General features: G+C 46.1%; 1 protein-coding gene across 1 annotated transcript in view; it reads right to left on the bottom strand.

The window, feature by feature from the left end:
* Positions 1–6,998: 6,998 nt before the first annotated feature.
* Positions 6,999–18,859, bottom strand: part of LOC142892303 (homeobox protein Dlx4a-like) — a 14,207-nt gene continuing 2,346 nt past the window's right edge. The window contains exons 2-3 of the mRNA XM_076032342.1: positions 15,553–15,749; positions 6,999–9,664 (exon numbers count right to left, since the gene is read on the bottom strand). Coding sequence (XP_075888457.1) covers positions 9,422–9,664; positions 15,553–15,749 — 440 coding nt within the window. The 3' untranslated portion in view covers positions 6,999–9,421. The remainder of the gene's footprint in view (positions 9,665–15,552; positions 15,750–18,859) is intronic.

Genomic DNA, 18,859 nt, shown 5'->3' with positions numbered 1-18,859 from the left:
TGCTGTGAGGGGGCAGTGCAGCTGATTGTGGAAGCGTGACACTCTGGCTCTGGATGGAAAGCGAGAGAACTTCAAGTGTGACCGGTGGAGCGTTTGGTTGTAAAGGCATTTTTCTTTTTCCATACAAAGGTTACCTGCTTTGCCTACTCGTAAATACAAAGAGTGGCTAATTAGCCGTAGCACTTTTTCTTTTTTTTCTTCTCCTTTCCCCTTTGGACTCTTCCTCTGGCACTGCTGTTGGCCGCGATCCACACGGATGCAGACGACGTCGGACAAATTCCGACAAAACAACGCAGCCCACTGCGCCGCGGCGGTGGAGGCTACGCCGGCATTTGTTCCCTCTCACAGTGTGCGTCCACTTTAACGAGCGCATGCAAAGTGACCCCCGCCGTCCGCAACCTGTTTTAATTACGTGTGTGTTTGTCGGGCCCCTACACACACACACACAGACACACAGACACACAGACACAGACACACACACACACAAGCATCCCTTGTCTCCCACTCCTTGCTTATGTCTTTCCTGTTTTGGTATGCTTTGATTTTAGTCCCCCATTTTTTTTTTTTAATCGTTACTTCAATGTTAGCTGATTTTTAAGGGACATAGAAAAGAAAAGGAACAGATTCATAATACGTACAATTGTTTTGTTTTTGTGCGTCCCTCCACAACATGTCATAAATGTAAGGTTATCCTGTGCAAAAAAATATAAGTGTCCAAATAATAAGACATCAGGTTTACAAAATAAAAGACATAAAGTGTTGCATTTAGTTTTTGGTCTGCCGTGTAACTCCCAAAAAAGTTTCCATGAGCTCATCATCCTGTCTTCCTCTTTCAAATGAATAAAGCACAGCTTCATAGGATGCCGTCTACACCACAGCATCCAACCATTCCCTCTGATTAGGACTCACACTTGTTTTCCACTTTCTTAAAAGCCCTCTAGAGGCGGTAGTCAGGTCCACCGTGATAACGATAATGTTTTTAATCATTGTGATCATTATTATCATTTTGACATGAAAATCATTCATTCATTCATCATTCATCTTCTATACCCGCTTATTCCTATTCAGGGTCACGGGGGTCTGCTGGAGCCTATCCCAGCTGTCTTAGGGCGAAGGCAGGGTGACACCCTGGACAAGTCGCCAGTTCATCGCAGGGCCACATAGAGACAAACAACCATTCACACTCACATGCACACCTACGGACAATTTAGAGTGTTCAATTGACCTCACATGCATGTTTTTGGAGTGTGGGAGGAAGCCGGAGAACCCGGAGAGAACCCACGCAGACACAGGGAGAACATGCAAACTCCACACAGAAAGGTCCCAGGTCCGGGCCCCGGAATCGAACCCACGACCTTCTTGCTGTGAGGCGGCAGCGCTAACCACTGCACCACCGTGTCTCCCTGATATGAGAATCCTTTAAAAAAAAAAACCCACAACACGACTATTACAGAATACATGGAACAACAAACAAGCTCTCGATGAACAACTAGCCGTGGATGCAAGTGCAAGTTCTTCTTCTTCTTCTTCTTCTTTTTTCTTTTTCTTTTTTCTTCTCCTTTTAACTGCTGTTATGCCCTCAGCTGTGCACGTGGCTTTAATTAAAAGTCTCTTAAATTTTTAGAACACAGGAAAAGATGCTGCGAATGTATCTTAATCTTCCGTAAATTGAATGTGCAAGTACCCTTTACCTCTTAAATGTTGTAATGCCAGCTGCTTTTATACCCATGTGGGTAACACACGCACGACACACACACACACACACACACACACACACATTGCTTCAAGAGGGATGTGAAGATGAGCTGATATTGATGGTGCACCAATACAGAGCACCGTTCATAAATTATTATTTTTTTGGTCTCAATGGAAGGCAAATGATTACAGTCCTCACAACTGAGTTGTCCAATGCGACTCCATTGCATTTGATTAGCACAACGCACTTCCAGATAGAATGGCAGACTCGCTAACGGCGCAAAGCTCTCGCCGCTACAGGCCCGGCTTCTTTTTCAACAAAGACATTTACAGCGCAACCAATATAACCAACATGCACTCACATGCATTGCACTCGTTCATGTCGGCACACCAGGAAATAGACCAGCCATGGGCAAACTGTGGCCCGGGGGCCATATGCGGCCCGCTGGCTTTTTAATCCGGCCTGCTGAACTTTAAAAAAAATGACATTAACAGTAAGTAAGTCATGAAATAGCTGTATTTCATCCATATTGTCATTCTTTGGAGAGTCATTTCATTAACTAGCTAAATGTCGCGGGGCTTCACACACACATATTTTGTAAATTTGCTTTTGTTCATTTTCAATTGAAAATAAAGCACATGTTTTCTACATGTGCCATGATATTTTTTCTCCTATGAGGTGGGTCACCAAAACGCTCCATCCATCCTCCGCGTTTGAGGACTCAATGTCGGGCGAAAACAATCTCCTTCCCGTCGGCTCATCTGCCGGTGAGCGCGTGTGAGGCCCACACCTCCCCTCCCCTCCCAACCACCCCCCCGATGCGTTCCTCCTTCTCTTTTACAGTCTTCCCAGCAGACGTGGCGTTGCCGCGCCCCCACCCCGACCCCGGCAGGCTCATTTTATCAGTTCATTAGGGACAATGCAATGTGTCTGAAGTCTGTGAAACAAAGTCTTGTATAAAAAAAAAAAAACAAAAAAAAAACACCCCGGTGGTGTGAACTTGTCTGCGGGGCGACAGGATGCTGCTCCGAGCGGTGGATTAAGGAAAAAAAAAAAAAGAAAGAAAGGAAAAAAAAAAAGTCGGAGCCCCCTGAAAAATTCCAGAGTCTGGCTCCGAGGAGCCTGTTTGATCCTCGGTAGCGGAGGAGAGAGATAGGGGGAAGGAAGGCGGGAAGGTGTGGGAAATGGAAACGCTGAGGGCCAGGAGTGGGCCAAACCAAAAAAAATCCTCCAACATTGTCTCACCACCGTCAGCCCCTGGTGACATCATCAGCGTCTCCGTGTGGCGGCTGGAGGTTTGCCGCAGTGTTTCGGGCCCCCCACCCCCGGAAAGGCATGTCGCTAGCTGTCTCTGCTGGATTTAGGAGGAAGAGGAAGCGCGTCTCCCGAGCTAGCGCAGTGTCTAATCCCTGATATCCCTCCATTCTCCCCATCCCCTGCCGCTGCCTCACAGGGAGCAACGCTGATTCCTGATGCCAATACTGAAACTACCTCCGTCCGGACAGTAATTAGAGCATTAACAGGTCTTCATTGACGTCTTTGTCCACAAGGCTTCTGTTACCTCGCAACATGTACGAGTAGCTACAAGTCTTCTTGTTTGAGCTCCGTGTGTTTTTTTTAAAAAAAATTTTATGATTTAACTAAAAATGATTAATTAAACACCTTCTGTAACACAAGTTTGTCATTGTTATCATTTTTTTTTCTTTGTTCTGCATTTATATTGTGACTCACACCAGCTTGGCGCCTACGGATGCTCAGCTTGCAGGCTGTAAATGATGCAGTTGGATCGGATTGTTTAGTTCAAAACACTTATAAAAAGGATAATTCCATGTGGTCTGTCAGCTCTACTTACTTGACGGGAATAAGTTAGTGAAAGGTCCCACAGAATGATGAAGTTTACCAATGCTCTATAACAACAATATGTTTCTCTTCTAGTCTCTCGGTGAGCTCTTCAGAAATGAGGAAAGTCCACCCATCACTTGGTCCCCTTTGTGATGTCACTGATGCCAGCGTCGCCCTCTAACATCGAAACCAGAGGAAGGTTCAATACAGCGTCTGTCTTTGCAGGAAGCGAAACACCAAGTGGGAGGATGTAAACAGAGGGCTAATGATTTGTTTTCTGAAAATCTGTAGAACTTTCCTTTTTTTTTAGTTAAGTCTGACAATGCAAAGTCATTAAATGATCTTTGCTGATTAAATTATTTTTTAGTCCCTTTTTTACTGAGACCATTAAGATGCTATGGCTAAAATGAAGAAGCAAGACATATTTAGTGTAACTGTTGACGAGATTCAAGAAAAGCTCAAGCCAGCTGATCACCCATAATGACTCCTGAGGAAATTGAAATGTATATAAAGTAGCATTAAGTGACTAAATAGTTAAATAGTAAATATGAAGTTAGTTAAAGTACATGTGTGATACACTACTGTACTTCAACAAATGAGAAAACTGCACAAGACTGCACGTGTGGCTGTCTGTGTGTGTGTGTCTGTGTGCGTGAGTGTGTGTGTGTGTGTGTGTGTGTGTGTGTATTGACCGTCGGGGTGATTAGTGACGCTGTTGCGTGTGAGCAAAAGGAACACTGTGACACGGCAAGAGACAACAGCAATCATGAGTTACTCACCTAAAATACAATACAGTTCGCACATTACACACACACGTCCGGAAATACACAATTACTCCAACTTCCCAGAATAATGGGCCTATGAATTACGGCCCGGGTCCGGGGTTCTTCTTTGCGGTTTTTGCGTTGGCCCTGAAGTGTGACATGTGACCTTGTGCTGCCGTGACAGCCTCACATGTGACCCTTGAGGAACAATCCAAGCAGGAGTCTGGCACAAATTAGACACAAAGGAGCAAACTGTGAGCTGGTGCACTGGAAGGACTGAAGCATTTCAGACCTAAGTGATAACATGTGCCCTTCACACTCCCCTGGATCTGGGTGACTTGGATTTGCTGACAGCTTTACTGACTTGCGCCTTGCTGTGATGTCAAAGTGATGCCAAAGGGTTTGAGGGACATCTGCGACTCTGCACATGTGCACGCGTAGCGTTCAGGATTGAAGAGGTGGCCCCAGATTATTACTTTTGTTTTTTTTTTGTCTTGGGCTCAGAAGCATGATGCAGATCCCACATGGACGCAACAGTCAGATTAATCAGAGGACAAATGTTTAACATGTGGCAGTGGTGGCGGGAACTAACATGAGAAAGAGAGAGGGCGAGCAGAGAGGAGATTTGTGGAAGTAGTGAGAGAGGATGGGGAGTTAGTTGGTGTGAGAGAGGATGCAACCGTATGGAGTTAAGTGGAGGCAGATGATTGGCTGTGGCGCCTACTAAAGGGAACAGCCCAAAGGAAAAAAGGGCACTTGTCCTGTAAAGTTTTTGAGTGCGGGAGGAGGAGTGATAGAAAATGGATGGATGGGTGGATCATGGACGGATAGATCATGGATGGATCATGAATGCATGGATGGATCATGAATACATGGATGGATGGACGGATGGACGGATCATGGCTCATGGATGGATGGATCATGGATGGATCATGGATAGATGGATGGATGGATCATGGATGGATGGATCATGGATGGATCATGGATGGATGGATGGATGGATCATGGGTGGATGGATGGATAGATGGATGGATGGATGGATCATGGGTGAATGGATGGATAGATGCATGGATGGATGGATGGATCTTGGATGGATGGATCATGGATGGATGGATCTTGGATGAATCATGGATAGATGGATGGATGGATCTTGGATGGATTGATCATGGATGGAACATGGATAGATGGATGGATGGATCATGGATGGATGGATGGATGGATCTTGGATGGATGGATCTTGGATAGATGGATGGATAATAGAGTTTAATGCAAGCTAACAGACCACTGACTTCTCTTTTAGGAGTTTTCTTCTGTCCTCTCACCACACATCCTTTTGGTAAATCAACCACCAGCTCAGGAGATGATTCTACAATCACGATGTCTATATGTCCATACAATAATTCATAGAACTTATTATAACACGTTTTTGGATGTATTCCCACCTGTCTGCCACCTATCTGTCCCTCCCTCTCTCTCTCTCTCTCTCTCTCTCTCTCTCTCTCTCTCCACTGATTTGTATTTCACCCTCACAGGTCAAAGCAGAGGGCCGTCCTCCACAGTCAGCGTCCTACAGGTTTCTTCCCACTGGGGACTTTTTTTAATTATTTTTTTTTTACCCCAGCTCCTGTCGCTCCATGCTTGTCCTGCAGGGATTCTGCTCGCTTCTCTCCTTTTTGATTGTGCAAGGCGCTTCGAGACGCCTCTGGATGTGATTTAGCGCACCCATAAAACGCTCTTTGTATAAAAGCTGATTGAGCTGACTGATTGTGTGGCTGGAAAACAAAGCCTGCCCCTGGCAGCGGAACATCGTTTCACCCCTTTTAAAGACAACAAATGTAACGCAGGTCCGTGCTAGCGCAGCCCTCTGCTCCTCTCTTCGGCCCGCCTGAGGAGAGGCTGCTGCCTTCTGGTCCGGTCACAAAACGCTTGGTCTCCTCAGCGCAGTGCCTCAGTACTCAGTACTCACTGTTCCATACTGCATTATACGTTAAAAACACACACACAGAAAAGAGAGAAAAAGTAGAAAGGTAAAATAAAAGCATCGGTCCAAAACACATTGGGCTGTTGTGGAGGGATTAACCCTTGATAATCCATTTTGAATGCAATCTCCTTCCTCCACAGACTGCTCCTTCAGGGCCCGAGGGTGAGGAATATTCCCCTGGCTAACAATTACAAATAATTACCGTGTCAGAGTAAAAGGCTTTTTTCCCCGTTTTTAACAAGCTGTGTCCCAAATTACCTGTAATTGACGCGGCAATTTATAAAATCATTGATGATGTTTGTCGGCCTCTACTCCCTCTTCCAGATGTTTGCGGAGTGAAAAGACGTGACCCGCCTCCTCTGATTTATGAACTCTGAGAAAATGTCAGCGGAGGGCAGGACACAGGGGCCTGAGGAAAAGCTCATTATCGGACAAATACGCTGTTACACAAATTAGCGAGAGCTAAACGTGATGTTATCTCTCAAACGTGCAGGAAGAAGAAAAAAAAAAAAATTGGCGCAATGTTGTGGCTAAATAGGGTTGCAGACATAAACAAGTGCTAATAAATCAAAAATAGAAAAATACAAACTAGTACACTAATACATCTAAAATATTGAGAATATGTCGTTTTTTGCGTGTGTTACGACTTGAGGTATACAACCACAGGTCTCTGGTACAGAGGAGGGAAAAATAAATAGTGACAGCAGCAACATCATTAATTCCATGACTGAATTTATAAAATTAAAAATGGAATATTTACAATTTGGGAGCGTAGAATCACACATCATGAAGCATGGTAAGAAAGCATGAAAAGGTCCCCATAGAAACTGATATCAACTTTCCACAACACACACAAACACAAAAAGTACAATAAAGGGCTTAAAAGAGACATTTCAAGGAACATCATAAAACCCAGAGATTGGCCTAACCACTTCAAAATAAAAGAACATCTCAGAAAAGCACCCCAGTGCCACAAACCCACGGATGAGTTTGTCCCTCCAGCTTCAACAGTCAAAGAGCTCGTGGTCAAACGCCCTTTGAAAAAGTCATTGTGAACTTGCTCACGTTTTCAGTTTTCAATTTATTTCAATTTACCAGGAACCTGCAATTTCTTTTTAACCGACATTACACCAACAAAAAAAAAATATATATATATATGACAATTTAACAGCTTGAAAATAGCCTGAAGGCACTGAACACAGGAGGTGAAGAACATTTGAAAGAGCTCTCATGAAAACAGGTAATAAATAGCAAGAGTTGGACCTGCTCTTCCAGAAGGCACATGGGAAGGTTTTTGTTCTGTTTTCTTGGACAGTGGACTGTTTGATGATGGCTCTTCGAACCCAATGGCTAAAGAACTGTTGCGGTATCAGCCCGGCCCGGCGCAGCCCGATGCAGAATTCCCTTTGCAAAAAGCAGCCTGTTCCGCAGATGGGCCATGATGATGTAATCCAAACCAATTGTGACCATTTATCTCGTTGGGGGGGGGGGGTCGTCTAAGCGATGACTTGTTCAGGAGCACCGACCCAATCAATCAACGGCGCCCACAGCGCATCTTTTTAATGATTCTGTACCCGTCCTATGGCGTGTAAAGGCGGTTTCGTCCCCCCCCCCCGCGCTGTCTCCGAAATGAAACCTGGAGGTAAAAAGTCCCAACGTGCTCGTCCCTCACAACGGCGAAATTCAGCATCCGCGTGACAGGCGCCAGGCTAGAACCTCCTCCCCACCATATCGTGGCTTATGATATACAGCAAAAAAAAAATTAACCAATTTCCAAGCCCTTTCATTTTAAATGTCGCCAACAACAGGTAAAAAAAAAAACAATAAAACAAAAAAATTTGATCTGAACAGTGCCATAAATGAGATCCAGGAAGAAGTTCAGAAGGATTTTTCTTTTTTTTACATGGTCACCCCCGCCCAACCGCAACCCGCTGAGAAGACGAAAAACTGGGGGAAAAAAAACAAACAAAAACAAACAAAAACAAACAAAACCCAGATACTCCTGAAATGTCCAGAAACAAACTGGCATTAAGCTGGGAGCTTGCAGCTTTATCAGGAAAGTCTTGGCAGGCCGAACTCCTCTGGTGACAGAAACGACCCGGCTGGCGGCGGCTCGGCAGAGAACACGGCGTTACGGAAAAAAAAAAAAAAAAAAAGAGTTGGAGGGCAGAAAGACTTCCCCTCCACAGGACCAGCAGTTTACCCGTAGTTTATTTGAATTTCTGGAGGGACGTTTACCTTTTTTTCTTCGAAGCGACGGTCTGTGTTTTGTTCTGCTTATGACTTGCGGCGTGCGGCGTCACTTTATACCTTAACAGGGGGAGTAAAATTTCGCTGCGGCCCTACGTGAGCGGTAGGGGGAAGAAGAAGAAAGCCACACACGCTTGCATCTGTGAACGATGTCATGTTGAGTGATGAACTGCATATGAAAGGCCGAAACCTGCTCGCTTCCTCTGCCCGAAACAGCCTACCTGGATTTAAAAGACAAACTCTGAGTCCTTCAACCGTTTGCGTTTTACCAAAAACTCACAACCTCTGATTGGTCGGTTGGTCCTAATGCTCGGTCGCAGATGTAGTTAGGTGGGGGGGGGGGGTGAAATATGCCAGAGGCATCATGGAATGTCGCGCAGGTGCTTGAGGTTGCACGGGACCAAGCGTTAGCACTTTTGTTCGCTAAACCATTGTGGCGCTGTTTGTATCCGTCTCATCTGTTTGATTTGGCGAGTGTTGATTATTTAACAAGAGGCGACGCGTCATCACACCTGGAAACGCAGCTGCTGACCAAAATTACACGGTGGTTCTAGTGGGAGGATCGTTTTTTTTTTTTCTTCCTGTTGATAGCCTGCACGGGTTTGTTTCTACTACTAAGTCTGGTTCTATGGCAAAAGGACGGATTTAATAGACCCGCCTCCCCAAAAGCAACCCTCATCATTGTACGTTCTACCCAAGTTTTGATTATTAGAGTTGCTCTCTGTGTCTGATTTACATATTAGCTTTCCGCTGGGTTTTTTTTTTTTTTTTTTTTTTTTTATCTTTAGCATTAAAAAAAAAAATGTAGCCACATCAGTTGATTGAGTCTGCAACATCCACGGCCGGCTCGTCGCTAGTCCCAGAGGTGCCGTCTTGTCCACCTGTCTGTCACATCATCTGAGTCCTCGGCATGGAGTCCTGCTGGTGTCCTGGGTACCAGTGGGCGAAATTGTTCATGTACGCACCAGAGTGCACCGGCGCCCCCTTGGCAGCCATACTGATGTCCCACAGGGAGCAGGGCGACGAGGAGGAGGACGGCGGCGGGGCCAGATGCTCTCCCTCGGGTCCACACGGCCCGTTCTTCATGATCTTCTTGTATTTGGAGCGCTTGTTTTGGAACCATATCTTCACCTGGAGGTGGGCGAGGGGAAAACGGAGGTGTTACAAAACTTTTGTAATCTTTTCTTTTCTTTAAAATGTACCTAATAATGCAAATTGATTAATTGCAATGAGGAAACTCGCCTCTCTTTTTTTTTTTTTTTTTTTTTTTTTTTTTATTAAGAGCATGAGGCTAAATGGCTAAATGGTGAAAAAGCCCCCCTTCGTAATTTAAAACAGCATTTTGCCGCCAGCCAGCAGATGTCAGCAGATCGTAGCGACCGTCTGCCAGGGTCCAACTTCAGCTGCTCAGGATATTTTCCCTCCAATCCGGATACATTACACGTAGCAGCGCGGAACCGGCATTGTCTCCCCTCATTCATGCATTCTACATATCTGTTACCAAACACGCCAGATGGAGCGTATCGCGTGTCCGTGGGACGCACTGCGCGTCACAGGAACGGCCCCGCTAGACTCTGTTTTTGAAGGGCGGGCCCACTGCAAACGGAATTCTATTAGGAATTCTGTCTCCAGGTGTAACTAACTACCATCCAAAAGTACACTCAATGGGTAACGAATCAAACGCACCAGCTTCCGCACAAGGTGCCTCTGCAAGGTTTGTAAAAGCAAACAAAGAAAAAAACAAAACAATTAGTCGTTGCACGGCGATAGAGTCTATCATTAAGCGCTATTTAGCCGAGCCGGCTAATAACAACAATAACAACGATTATAAGATAACGCAGAACAACAAAGAGGCGACAGTGCGTTTTGACGGCGAGCGATCCTCCATAACGAGGCACCGGGTGCCACGTGTCTGGTTAGCCTCTAATTGCTTAACCAATGAAAATAGCTCAGGTAAAGGCTGTTCACTGAGGGCCCGCACTGTAGCGTAAAGTTAGTACTGAAATCAAGCAGACAGTCACAGTGATGAGAACCAAATGGGCCAGCGGTGAGTTCAAGGAACACGATATTCTTTCACACGATACCGACAAAGGAACTGATGAATATGTTCTGCAACAATTTCGCAATCGGTAAACAGAAGTATATTTCGAGTGTCTCAGGGCACAGAAACGCCTGTGGGGCAACTTGTCAGTTACACCGAGAGAAATGAATCACACAAATAATTAGTTGCATTAACAGCACCGCAGAGGAGGAGGAAAACAAACAGAACACAAATCAAAGAAGAAAAAACAAAAACAGAAGGGAAGCTGCTGCTTGGGGGTGAAGTCTCTGCTTAGCAACAAAATAGCTTGAAAAAAATAAACATACGGAGAAGACAATATTTTTTTCCCCCCCTTTATCTTTCTTTCTCAACAACAGCCCTGGGAGATAATGCTGAAAAGTTTGGCCAGTATTTACATGGTTGGTTGAAGAGGCATTTGCTGCTGCATCACGTCGGACCTCACGAGTCCAGTCGGGGGGGAAAAAATATCCTTGGTTTGACTCAAAATCTCAGCACAATCGAATCAGATTCACTCGTACAGCATTTTGTCATAACACACTCATTCCCAGGGCACTTTACATGTCAAGCAGCCATCGGTTAAGGCAGTGGCCTCCAAACTTTTTTAGCAATGGGCCACATAAAGGAACTGCATCATGTCGGCGGTGGTGGGGTTGGGTGCTGGTTGGGAATATAGCGCTAACGTCCCGGCCTTTTTTTTTTTTCGTTGACGGGGGGGGGGGGCTGGTTGGCAATAGCGCTAACGTCTTTGTTGAGCGGGAGAGCGGGAGAGCGGGGTTTGGGGACCCCTGCATTAAGGTCTTGAAACGAAAAAGAATTTTGCCCTTTGTTTCCAATGTTTGCCATTGAACAAGACTCACGGTGAGCAAACACGACCCAAATTTTGCAGCATTAGCAGGCAGACAGCAATTGTTACACTTAGTCGATCACTCATGACAACATCAAATCAATGCAAAATCCCACAAATACAGTAGTTATTTATACTTAGGTATGACGTGATAACATATATATTATATATAATAACTAATACATAACTTATTATAGCATATCTGCATGTTATGTGTTTCTGGAAATGATTTAAAGCTTGATACGGTTCGTTTTCAAGACCACTGTGTCTCACCATGTCAGCGGTGACAGGTAGTGGTGTCAGCATGGCGAGAGGGCGAGGGGGGAAACCCCCCCGCCCCAAAAAAAAAACAAAACAGCGGGCCAGCAGAGTCGCGAGCTTGCGGGTCAATCAACAGCACGTTAACTTAATGCAGTCTGAGTGAGAGGATTTCTGCTGTAATTATTGGTTTCATATTCCCGCAGCAACACGGAGCTGTCAGCTTCCCCGAGAGCAGCGCTAATGACGGCGAGGAGGGGAGAGAGGGGCCGGGAGGCCTCACCAGAGGGTGCGTGTTTCCCGCACCGAGGAGCAGCGCGAACACCGCATATCACACTTTTCATTTCGCACTGGCGTACCGCAGCCGCTGAGCACTCTGGGTTGGAAAACAGGCTTCCAAAGCTGTCCAACAAGGGGCTCCATTGGATGCGTGAGCCGCCATGCCTGTCCAGAGCATTTGGGTGGAGTTTTTTTTTTTTTTTTTTTTTTAAAGCTGGGGAGTGAGCGTTTCGGAGGTGGGGGTTCGGGGGGGGGGTGGATGTCAGAAGTGTGCTACGTGCCGTTTCTCAGCTGCTTCTGGGAACATTAGCGACTCAGCGGTCAGCGGTTGGCTGCCAGCCTAATGGCACGAAGGCAGGACAGACATGTGGCGTATGATCACTATCTGTGTGTGTGTGTATGTGTGTGTGTGTGTGTTTTTTTCCATCCGCTTGCGATACGTGCATGAAACGCACACGGGCAACATATGTCACAGCACGCACGCGTGTTACGTATGCATGTGTGTAGCAGCGTAGCAATTTCATACACGGCGTAGAGCAGCAGGCTAATTACGGCTGATCGGGAACAACCCTGACTTGTGTGTCTTAGCTACTTGACCACTGTCAACTGCAACCTGAATAGATTTAATCTGCACGTCAACATCTGGAAACCGAGACATGTTTCCTGGACTGCATGTATAGCTGCTTGTGTGGATAAGGCTAGAAAGAAAAGAGCTAGCCCTTGCCGTACAGAATGCAATGGTCCAGCTAGCTTATGCAACACTTAGCCTGTAACAGGACTGCTCACAGGGGATTTCTCCATGTCACAGCATTTTGACATTTGCAGGCCCACGCTACGTCGAATTTTAGCAAGTAGGCTAAAATAGTGGTTAGCTTAATGGTAACATGTCAGTGGTCAAAATAAATGAAAGACAAAAATCGAATGCTTCTAAGCGGGAAGCGGTGAACTACTTTAAAACCTTGAAGGGATCGTTTACCCAAAATTGACATCTCTCGGCTCTCTGCACAACTCTGCGCGCATGGATTCAGCCAGCGTGCGGAGGAAATGGCTAAAAACATGATAAAGTGGTGAGTAGTAAATGAGTCACATATCCGCTTGCGGTGAACTATACCTTCAAGCCACGTCAGACAGCTTTTTAAGTTACACGCGTCAGCGCGTTGACAGCGAGCTGCCTTAAGCGTCGCTCGGTCGGAAGGTACGAAAACGCAGCGAGCGGCAGCAACGCTCCCAAGCTCTAAATTAGCACGTTGTAATTTGGTCGTCGGGGCTTTACAAAAGCCCCAACGTGTAAAAAGAATCAGGCTGCGGTTTCATTAATGGTTTTGCATCAGACTATTCCTTGGCTCCGGAGCTGCGGCATTCCCTGCTGCCAGGCTAAAATAGTTTGGCGAGTAGGGTGCGGTGGAACAGAGTGGAAAACATTCCGAGGATGCGGGGTCCGAGTTTAGGCTCTCAAATGCAACCGTAAAATCTCTTCGCTGTCATGGTCATGGGCTGGAGATTGATTAAAGGGAAAATGTTTTGACGTTGTCTCATTTGAAAAATACTACTCGAACTCGAACAAGTGTTTAACATGAGGGGGTGGGTGAACTGCAAAAACACCCACCGTCCATTTCTGTTTTCCGCACAACTCCCGAGGAAAAAAAGAGCCGCGCTCGCCTCCCTCGAACGACAGCCGCTAATCCGTTAATTGCGCTGGAGTAACAGCGGAACGCCAGCGGCCCTCAAAGACCATAATGGAGTCGGTCGAAGCCCACTTTTGCTGAAAACGCCTCAAGTAAAGGACGGGGACGGGCAACAACAAAGGCTTCAAACGGGGGGTGGGGGTGGGGGGAGCTTTCGCAGTAAATCGTGCATGAGAGTCGGACTTGGAAAGCGGACGGCGTTCCAAAGCCGCCGTGTCTTTTGAAAAGGCGGAGGCAAATAAACAGATCATCTCTTAGAGCCAGAGCAAACGTAGCCGAGGTGCTTTACCCGTCCGGGATCATCTGATGACTTCAGCTGTTTATATAGACTGAGTGATCACTTTCTCACACACAGACACACACACACACACACACACACACACACACACACACACACACACACACACACTGTACAAGTGTTGTATATCACACGGGTATTCCCATGCTGTGCTTTTCCATTAATTCAGTACTCGAGCTTCGTCACTTCTCGTCCTCCCGACGCGCGCAGTCTCCGTCGTCACGCCGAACACACACGGCGCCATTAGCCTCTAGCGCCGCACAACGCTCCGATTGCTGCCCCGGAGGCGCCTCCACGGGCGTCAGCTAGCCCAGTTAGCGCACTCAATTAGCGCCCGTTGCGGCGTTTCCGGCGTGGAGCTGCCGCGGCTAACGCAGCTAGCTCGCTAGCTAAATGAATCCCGTCCTTTTTTTTTTTGTTGCCCCAAACGGCAAAACTCGCAGTGTAGATGCGAACAAAAGGGGGGAAAAAACCAACAAGGCGACTCGAATCACATTCATCGCTGTGCTCGCGCGAGTGAAATGTGAATATTGTCTGTGTAAAGGCGGTGAATTACAGCGAATTAAAGCTAAGACCCTTTAACTGCTGACCCCAACTTCATGAAATTCAAGGACGTCTTTGGGCCAAACAAACCAAAATGAATTAGCGTGAACTGTAAATATACTGTACATCTTGCACTTTGGTCTACAGACTGGTGAATTGATCCATTTAGATAAATCTGACCATGAAACAGGCACAATAGCAAAAAAAATGTACTTGTGTGGCTTGATAAATTAAAGCTCTCTAACTTACTGGCTTGCACACAGAGAAAAGTTACGTTTAAAGTGGATTCCCTGCCGGCGCACGACTTTCTATCATATTTGAATATTTTAAAGGAACCATCTTTAAAAAAAGAAAAAGAAAAAAGTAATAATTCCTCAGCGGCAGCACAAGGAGCTCAGCAGGCGTACGGAACCTGAAGTGTCCAAGTGTATATATTTTTTTTATTCAACCTCTCACTGGCCAGACTGGAAGCAACAAAAAAAAAAAACAATAACAACAAAAGCATCACGAAAAACAGCGACAAAATATTCACGGCATATCTCCCAGTTGGTAACATCTCACAGTGAATTCCTGGCGTACAAGAGCAGAATGGCGAGCGGTGAAATAATCACACGTGAAACAAAACACAACACACCCTCATGACCTCGTTCAGCTGACAAAATGGCCGACCCTGGCTTCGTATTTGTCCACGAGTGTGTGAGTGTGTGTGAGTGTGTGCGCGCGTGCGCTTGTGTGTGTGTGTGTGTGTGTGTGTGTGTGTGTGTGTGTGTGTGTGTGTGTGTGCACATTTTCCCAGAGAAAAGGGCAAACAAAAAGCATTCCATTTAATCTCCCTGCTTTTTTTTGTTTACAACGTGCGCAACCAACAGGCGCACGCGCACACACACACACACACACACACACGCACGCACACACACACATGCACAGACACACAGAGCAGATTAGATCAACGTTGAACTTTAAGCTCAGCGGCCTTCTGATCTGCGACTCAACTCTTCCACACATAACCTCCCATTATCCCCCCCCCCCTCACAAGAGCCCGTGCGGTACCTGTGTCTGCGTCAGGCCCAGTTTGGCCGCCAGGTCGGCCCTCTCGGGCAGCGCCAGGTACTGGGTCTGCTGGAAGCGCTGGTTGAGGGCCTGCAGCTGCAGGCTGGAGTAGATGGTGCGCGGCTTGCGGATCTTCTTCCCCTTGCCGTTGAGCCTCACCTCGCCGTTCTCGATCACCGCCGTGGGCTTGTCGTGCTCTGGAGGGAGGAGGGTGGGGCGGCGGGTTGGGGGGGAGGGGGGGGGGTGGAGGGAAGGAGGAAGAAGAGGAGGGTGGAGGGGGGGGGGGGATGGACAATTATCAGTGGAGGTGGAGACACAAGTTCGCAAAGCGCCGGCCGGCTGGAGGTGTTTACAGCGCGCAGGTTCTTCCCCGCAGAAGGAATACTAAACACTTGTCGGCGCTCTCCTGTTGGGGTGTGGGGGGGGGGGGGTGTGGTTTATTACTGTCTACTTCTTTTTTTTTCCCCCAAGTTTCCTCTTCCTGAAGATGATGCTTTATACGCCCCACGGTTGTGTGAAATTTGCATTTGCAGCAGCAAAGACAGCAAAGACAGCAGAGAGACAGCAAAGAGACAGCAGAGAGACAGCAAAGACAGCAGAGAGACAGCAAAGACAGCAGAGAGACAGCAGAGACAGCAGAGAGACAGCAAAGACAGCAGAGAGACAGCAAAGAGACAGCAGAGAGACAGCAAAGACAGCAGAGAGACAGCAAAGACAGCAGAGAGACAGCAGAGACAGCAGAGAGACAGCAGACAGGAGAAGCAGAGGAGCAACTTTGCAGACGAGAGAGAAAGGCAATAGTAAAAAAAAAATAAATGCATGTGGATGAAATAAGAAAAATACAGCTGAGCCTTCGGGAATCTATTTGGCCTCCACAAAATAGTTTTCAAAAGTAAAATACTTTGTGGAGTCCAAAGGTGGAGCCCTGTCTGACCCTGCAGGCCTTGAAAGAGAGACACACTTCAAAATACATCTTGGTTGTTTTGTTTTGGGTTTTTTTTGTGTCGGTTTTCAGATTCAGTAGTGACTTTGAGACGTTTTGGCGGCTCTCCCTCTTCCCGGAAGCGCGTGCCCTCCCTCGGGGAGCATGCTCCCCGGACAAGGAGCCCACTCTATCGGGGACGAGGGCGAGGCCCGCTTGGCGTCTCCCACGAGTCCGAACTCCGGAGCGAGGCGGCGTTTCAGCAGGGGCGTCCGACACCCATCGTGAACCCAAGAAATAATCACTTAGCGCCGACAACGTTAAACACAGCCAGCAGGTAGAAACCACATTGGTCCTGAGGGGAAAGCCGCAGTTTACCTTTGCATAGCCAGCTCATAGGTAGAACTGTAACTATAGCCTGCCTGGAGCCAAATCTGAATGGGATTTGCTACATGTTATCAGTATTTGAAACGATTAAAGACGTTGTTTTGTTCTATGTGAACTTTCAAAATAAAGTAAATCACATTGAACAAATAAATAAAAACGTAATCAAAATAAAATGTCAAAATAAATTATAAAAATATATTTATATATTTCTTTTTTTCTTTTTCTTTTTTTTTTTTTTTTTATATATGTATATATATATATATATACATATATATAAAAATAGAGAACAGCATGTCAACCCAGTTAGCCTTGACACGCTTTTGCGTGCAGGTACCAAAAACGTCCCTCCTGTCCCCGTCCGTAAAGCTCAGCCACGAGGGTTTTTCCATCCTTTCACTGTTTTTTTTTTCTTTTCTTTTCTTTTCTTTTTTTTTCTTGTCATGGAAGCGCACAACAGTGAGCGTTTGCCCACACTGATCTTTGTTATGACATGAGCTTCTAGCCTGCAGTGGCAGCGGGGAACAGCTGCAGACGAGCCGTGGCCTCACAAGATGTTCAGATTCTGTTACTGAGCAGCAGCAGCGGCAGCGGCGGCAGCAGCAGCGGCAGCAGTGGAAAGACAAGAACACTTCCAAGAACGTCCAGAAGCGACAGACAGACAGACAGACAGACAGACAGAATAGAAAAACAAAGAACAGAAAAGAAGATATGGGTAGATTTGTTTGGAGTGATTGCTTAAACGTCGTCTTTATGCTCGGCGAACATGCAAGTTGAAGAGGAGCAGCCTGACCAGACTCCACGCGCCGTTCTAAAGTTGCTCTGCTCCACGTAGTTTAGCAAAAGAAAAAAAAAACAACAAAAAAAAAACAACCGAACACAATATAATAAATATGACGGGGGGAGGGGGGGAATTACTGAAAATGAAAATCTGAAAATGATTTCAGTATGTTCGAAGCAAAAACGAAACGAAACGAAACAAAACCCTCATTGCTTGTCGATTAGATTTAACAACGTGATGAGTACGGACAGCTTTATGGCCATCATAACTTGAGGATGCTTTCATTTGACGATTACATCGCCGTGGTGCGGCCTCCTGCTGCACGACTGGCAGTGCTGCTGGAGCTGCTCCATTAAAACTCCAATCACGTCTTTACACCTCTGCGCCTGATCAGCACTTTGTTAACCTTCACGTAAACAAAAATGATTGGAGCAACAACAACAACAACAATGATAATAATAATAATAATAATAATAATAATAATAATAATAATAATAATAATAATAATAATAGAGTTGTTTCTTATTTGGCTTGACTGCGTCTGTGAATTTTTACTGCGTCAACATGTATTGGGGACTTCAATGGACAGAAGAAAGCAAGACCCACGTGATACCAATACGATGCAAATGAGAAGCAGGCACGCAAGCTATCCAAAGAGAATAATCACGAGTGACGTATCAACTATGGACGACGATGTAACTGTCTGTTCAAAAAAAAAAATGAATAAAATCTGATTTCAGTTGGAGTGCTACACAAAAGCAACCTCAGCCAATGCAGGGTTGTTATTTTTATTTTATTTATTTATTTATTTTTTACTCCCTGCCCTTGAATATTTGTGTTTTTCACATGAGGCATGTTGCAAGTTGGACATCAGAGAGAGAGTCTGAACTCTGTGTGACTTCTCCTCTTTTTGAAGACGCGCTGAGGCTTCTTTGTTTAGCAGACGACCTGTCAACACAGGTCAGCGGTGGGAAAACACATGAAAACGCCGCATATTTTCAGCAGTCATCGATGCCACAGCAGACACGGGGAACATGTCAGCGTGTCATCGCCTCGCAGTCGTTGGGAGAACCCCACCCCCCCACCCTAAACACACACACACACACACACACACACACACACACACACACTGGCAGGCACGCGACTAAACGATTTTAAATTCTATTCCTACGCGCTGCTTTCTTTCTGGGTGAAAGTAGAACAGAGTTTAGAGGGTCAGA

This window comes from Nelusetta ayraudi, unplaced genomic scaffold (genome assembly GCF_046127955.1).
Source record: "Nelusetta ayraudi isolate G7.1 ecotype Tasmania unplaced genomic scaffold, CSIRO-AGI_Nayr_v1 ptg000034l, whole genome shotgun sequence".
NCBI classification, from domain to species: Eukaryota; Metazoa; Chordata; class Actinopteri; order Tetraodontiformes; family Monacanthidae; genus Nelusetta; species Nelusetta ayraudi.
The sequence above is the reverse complement of the archived record's forward strand: the minus strand, read 5'-3'. Positions and strand labels throughout refer to the sequence as shown.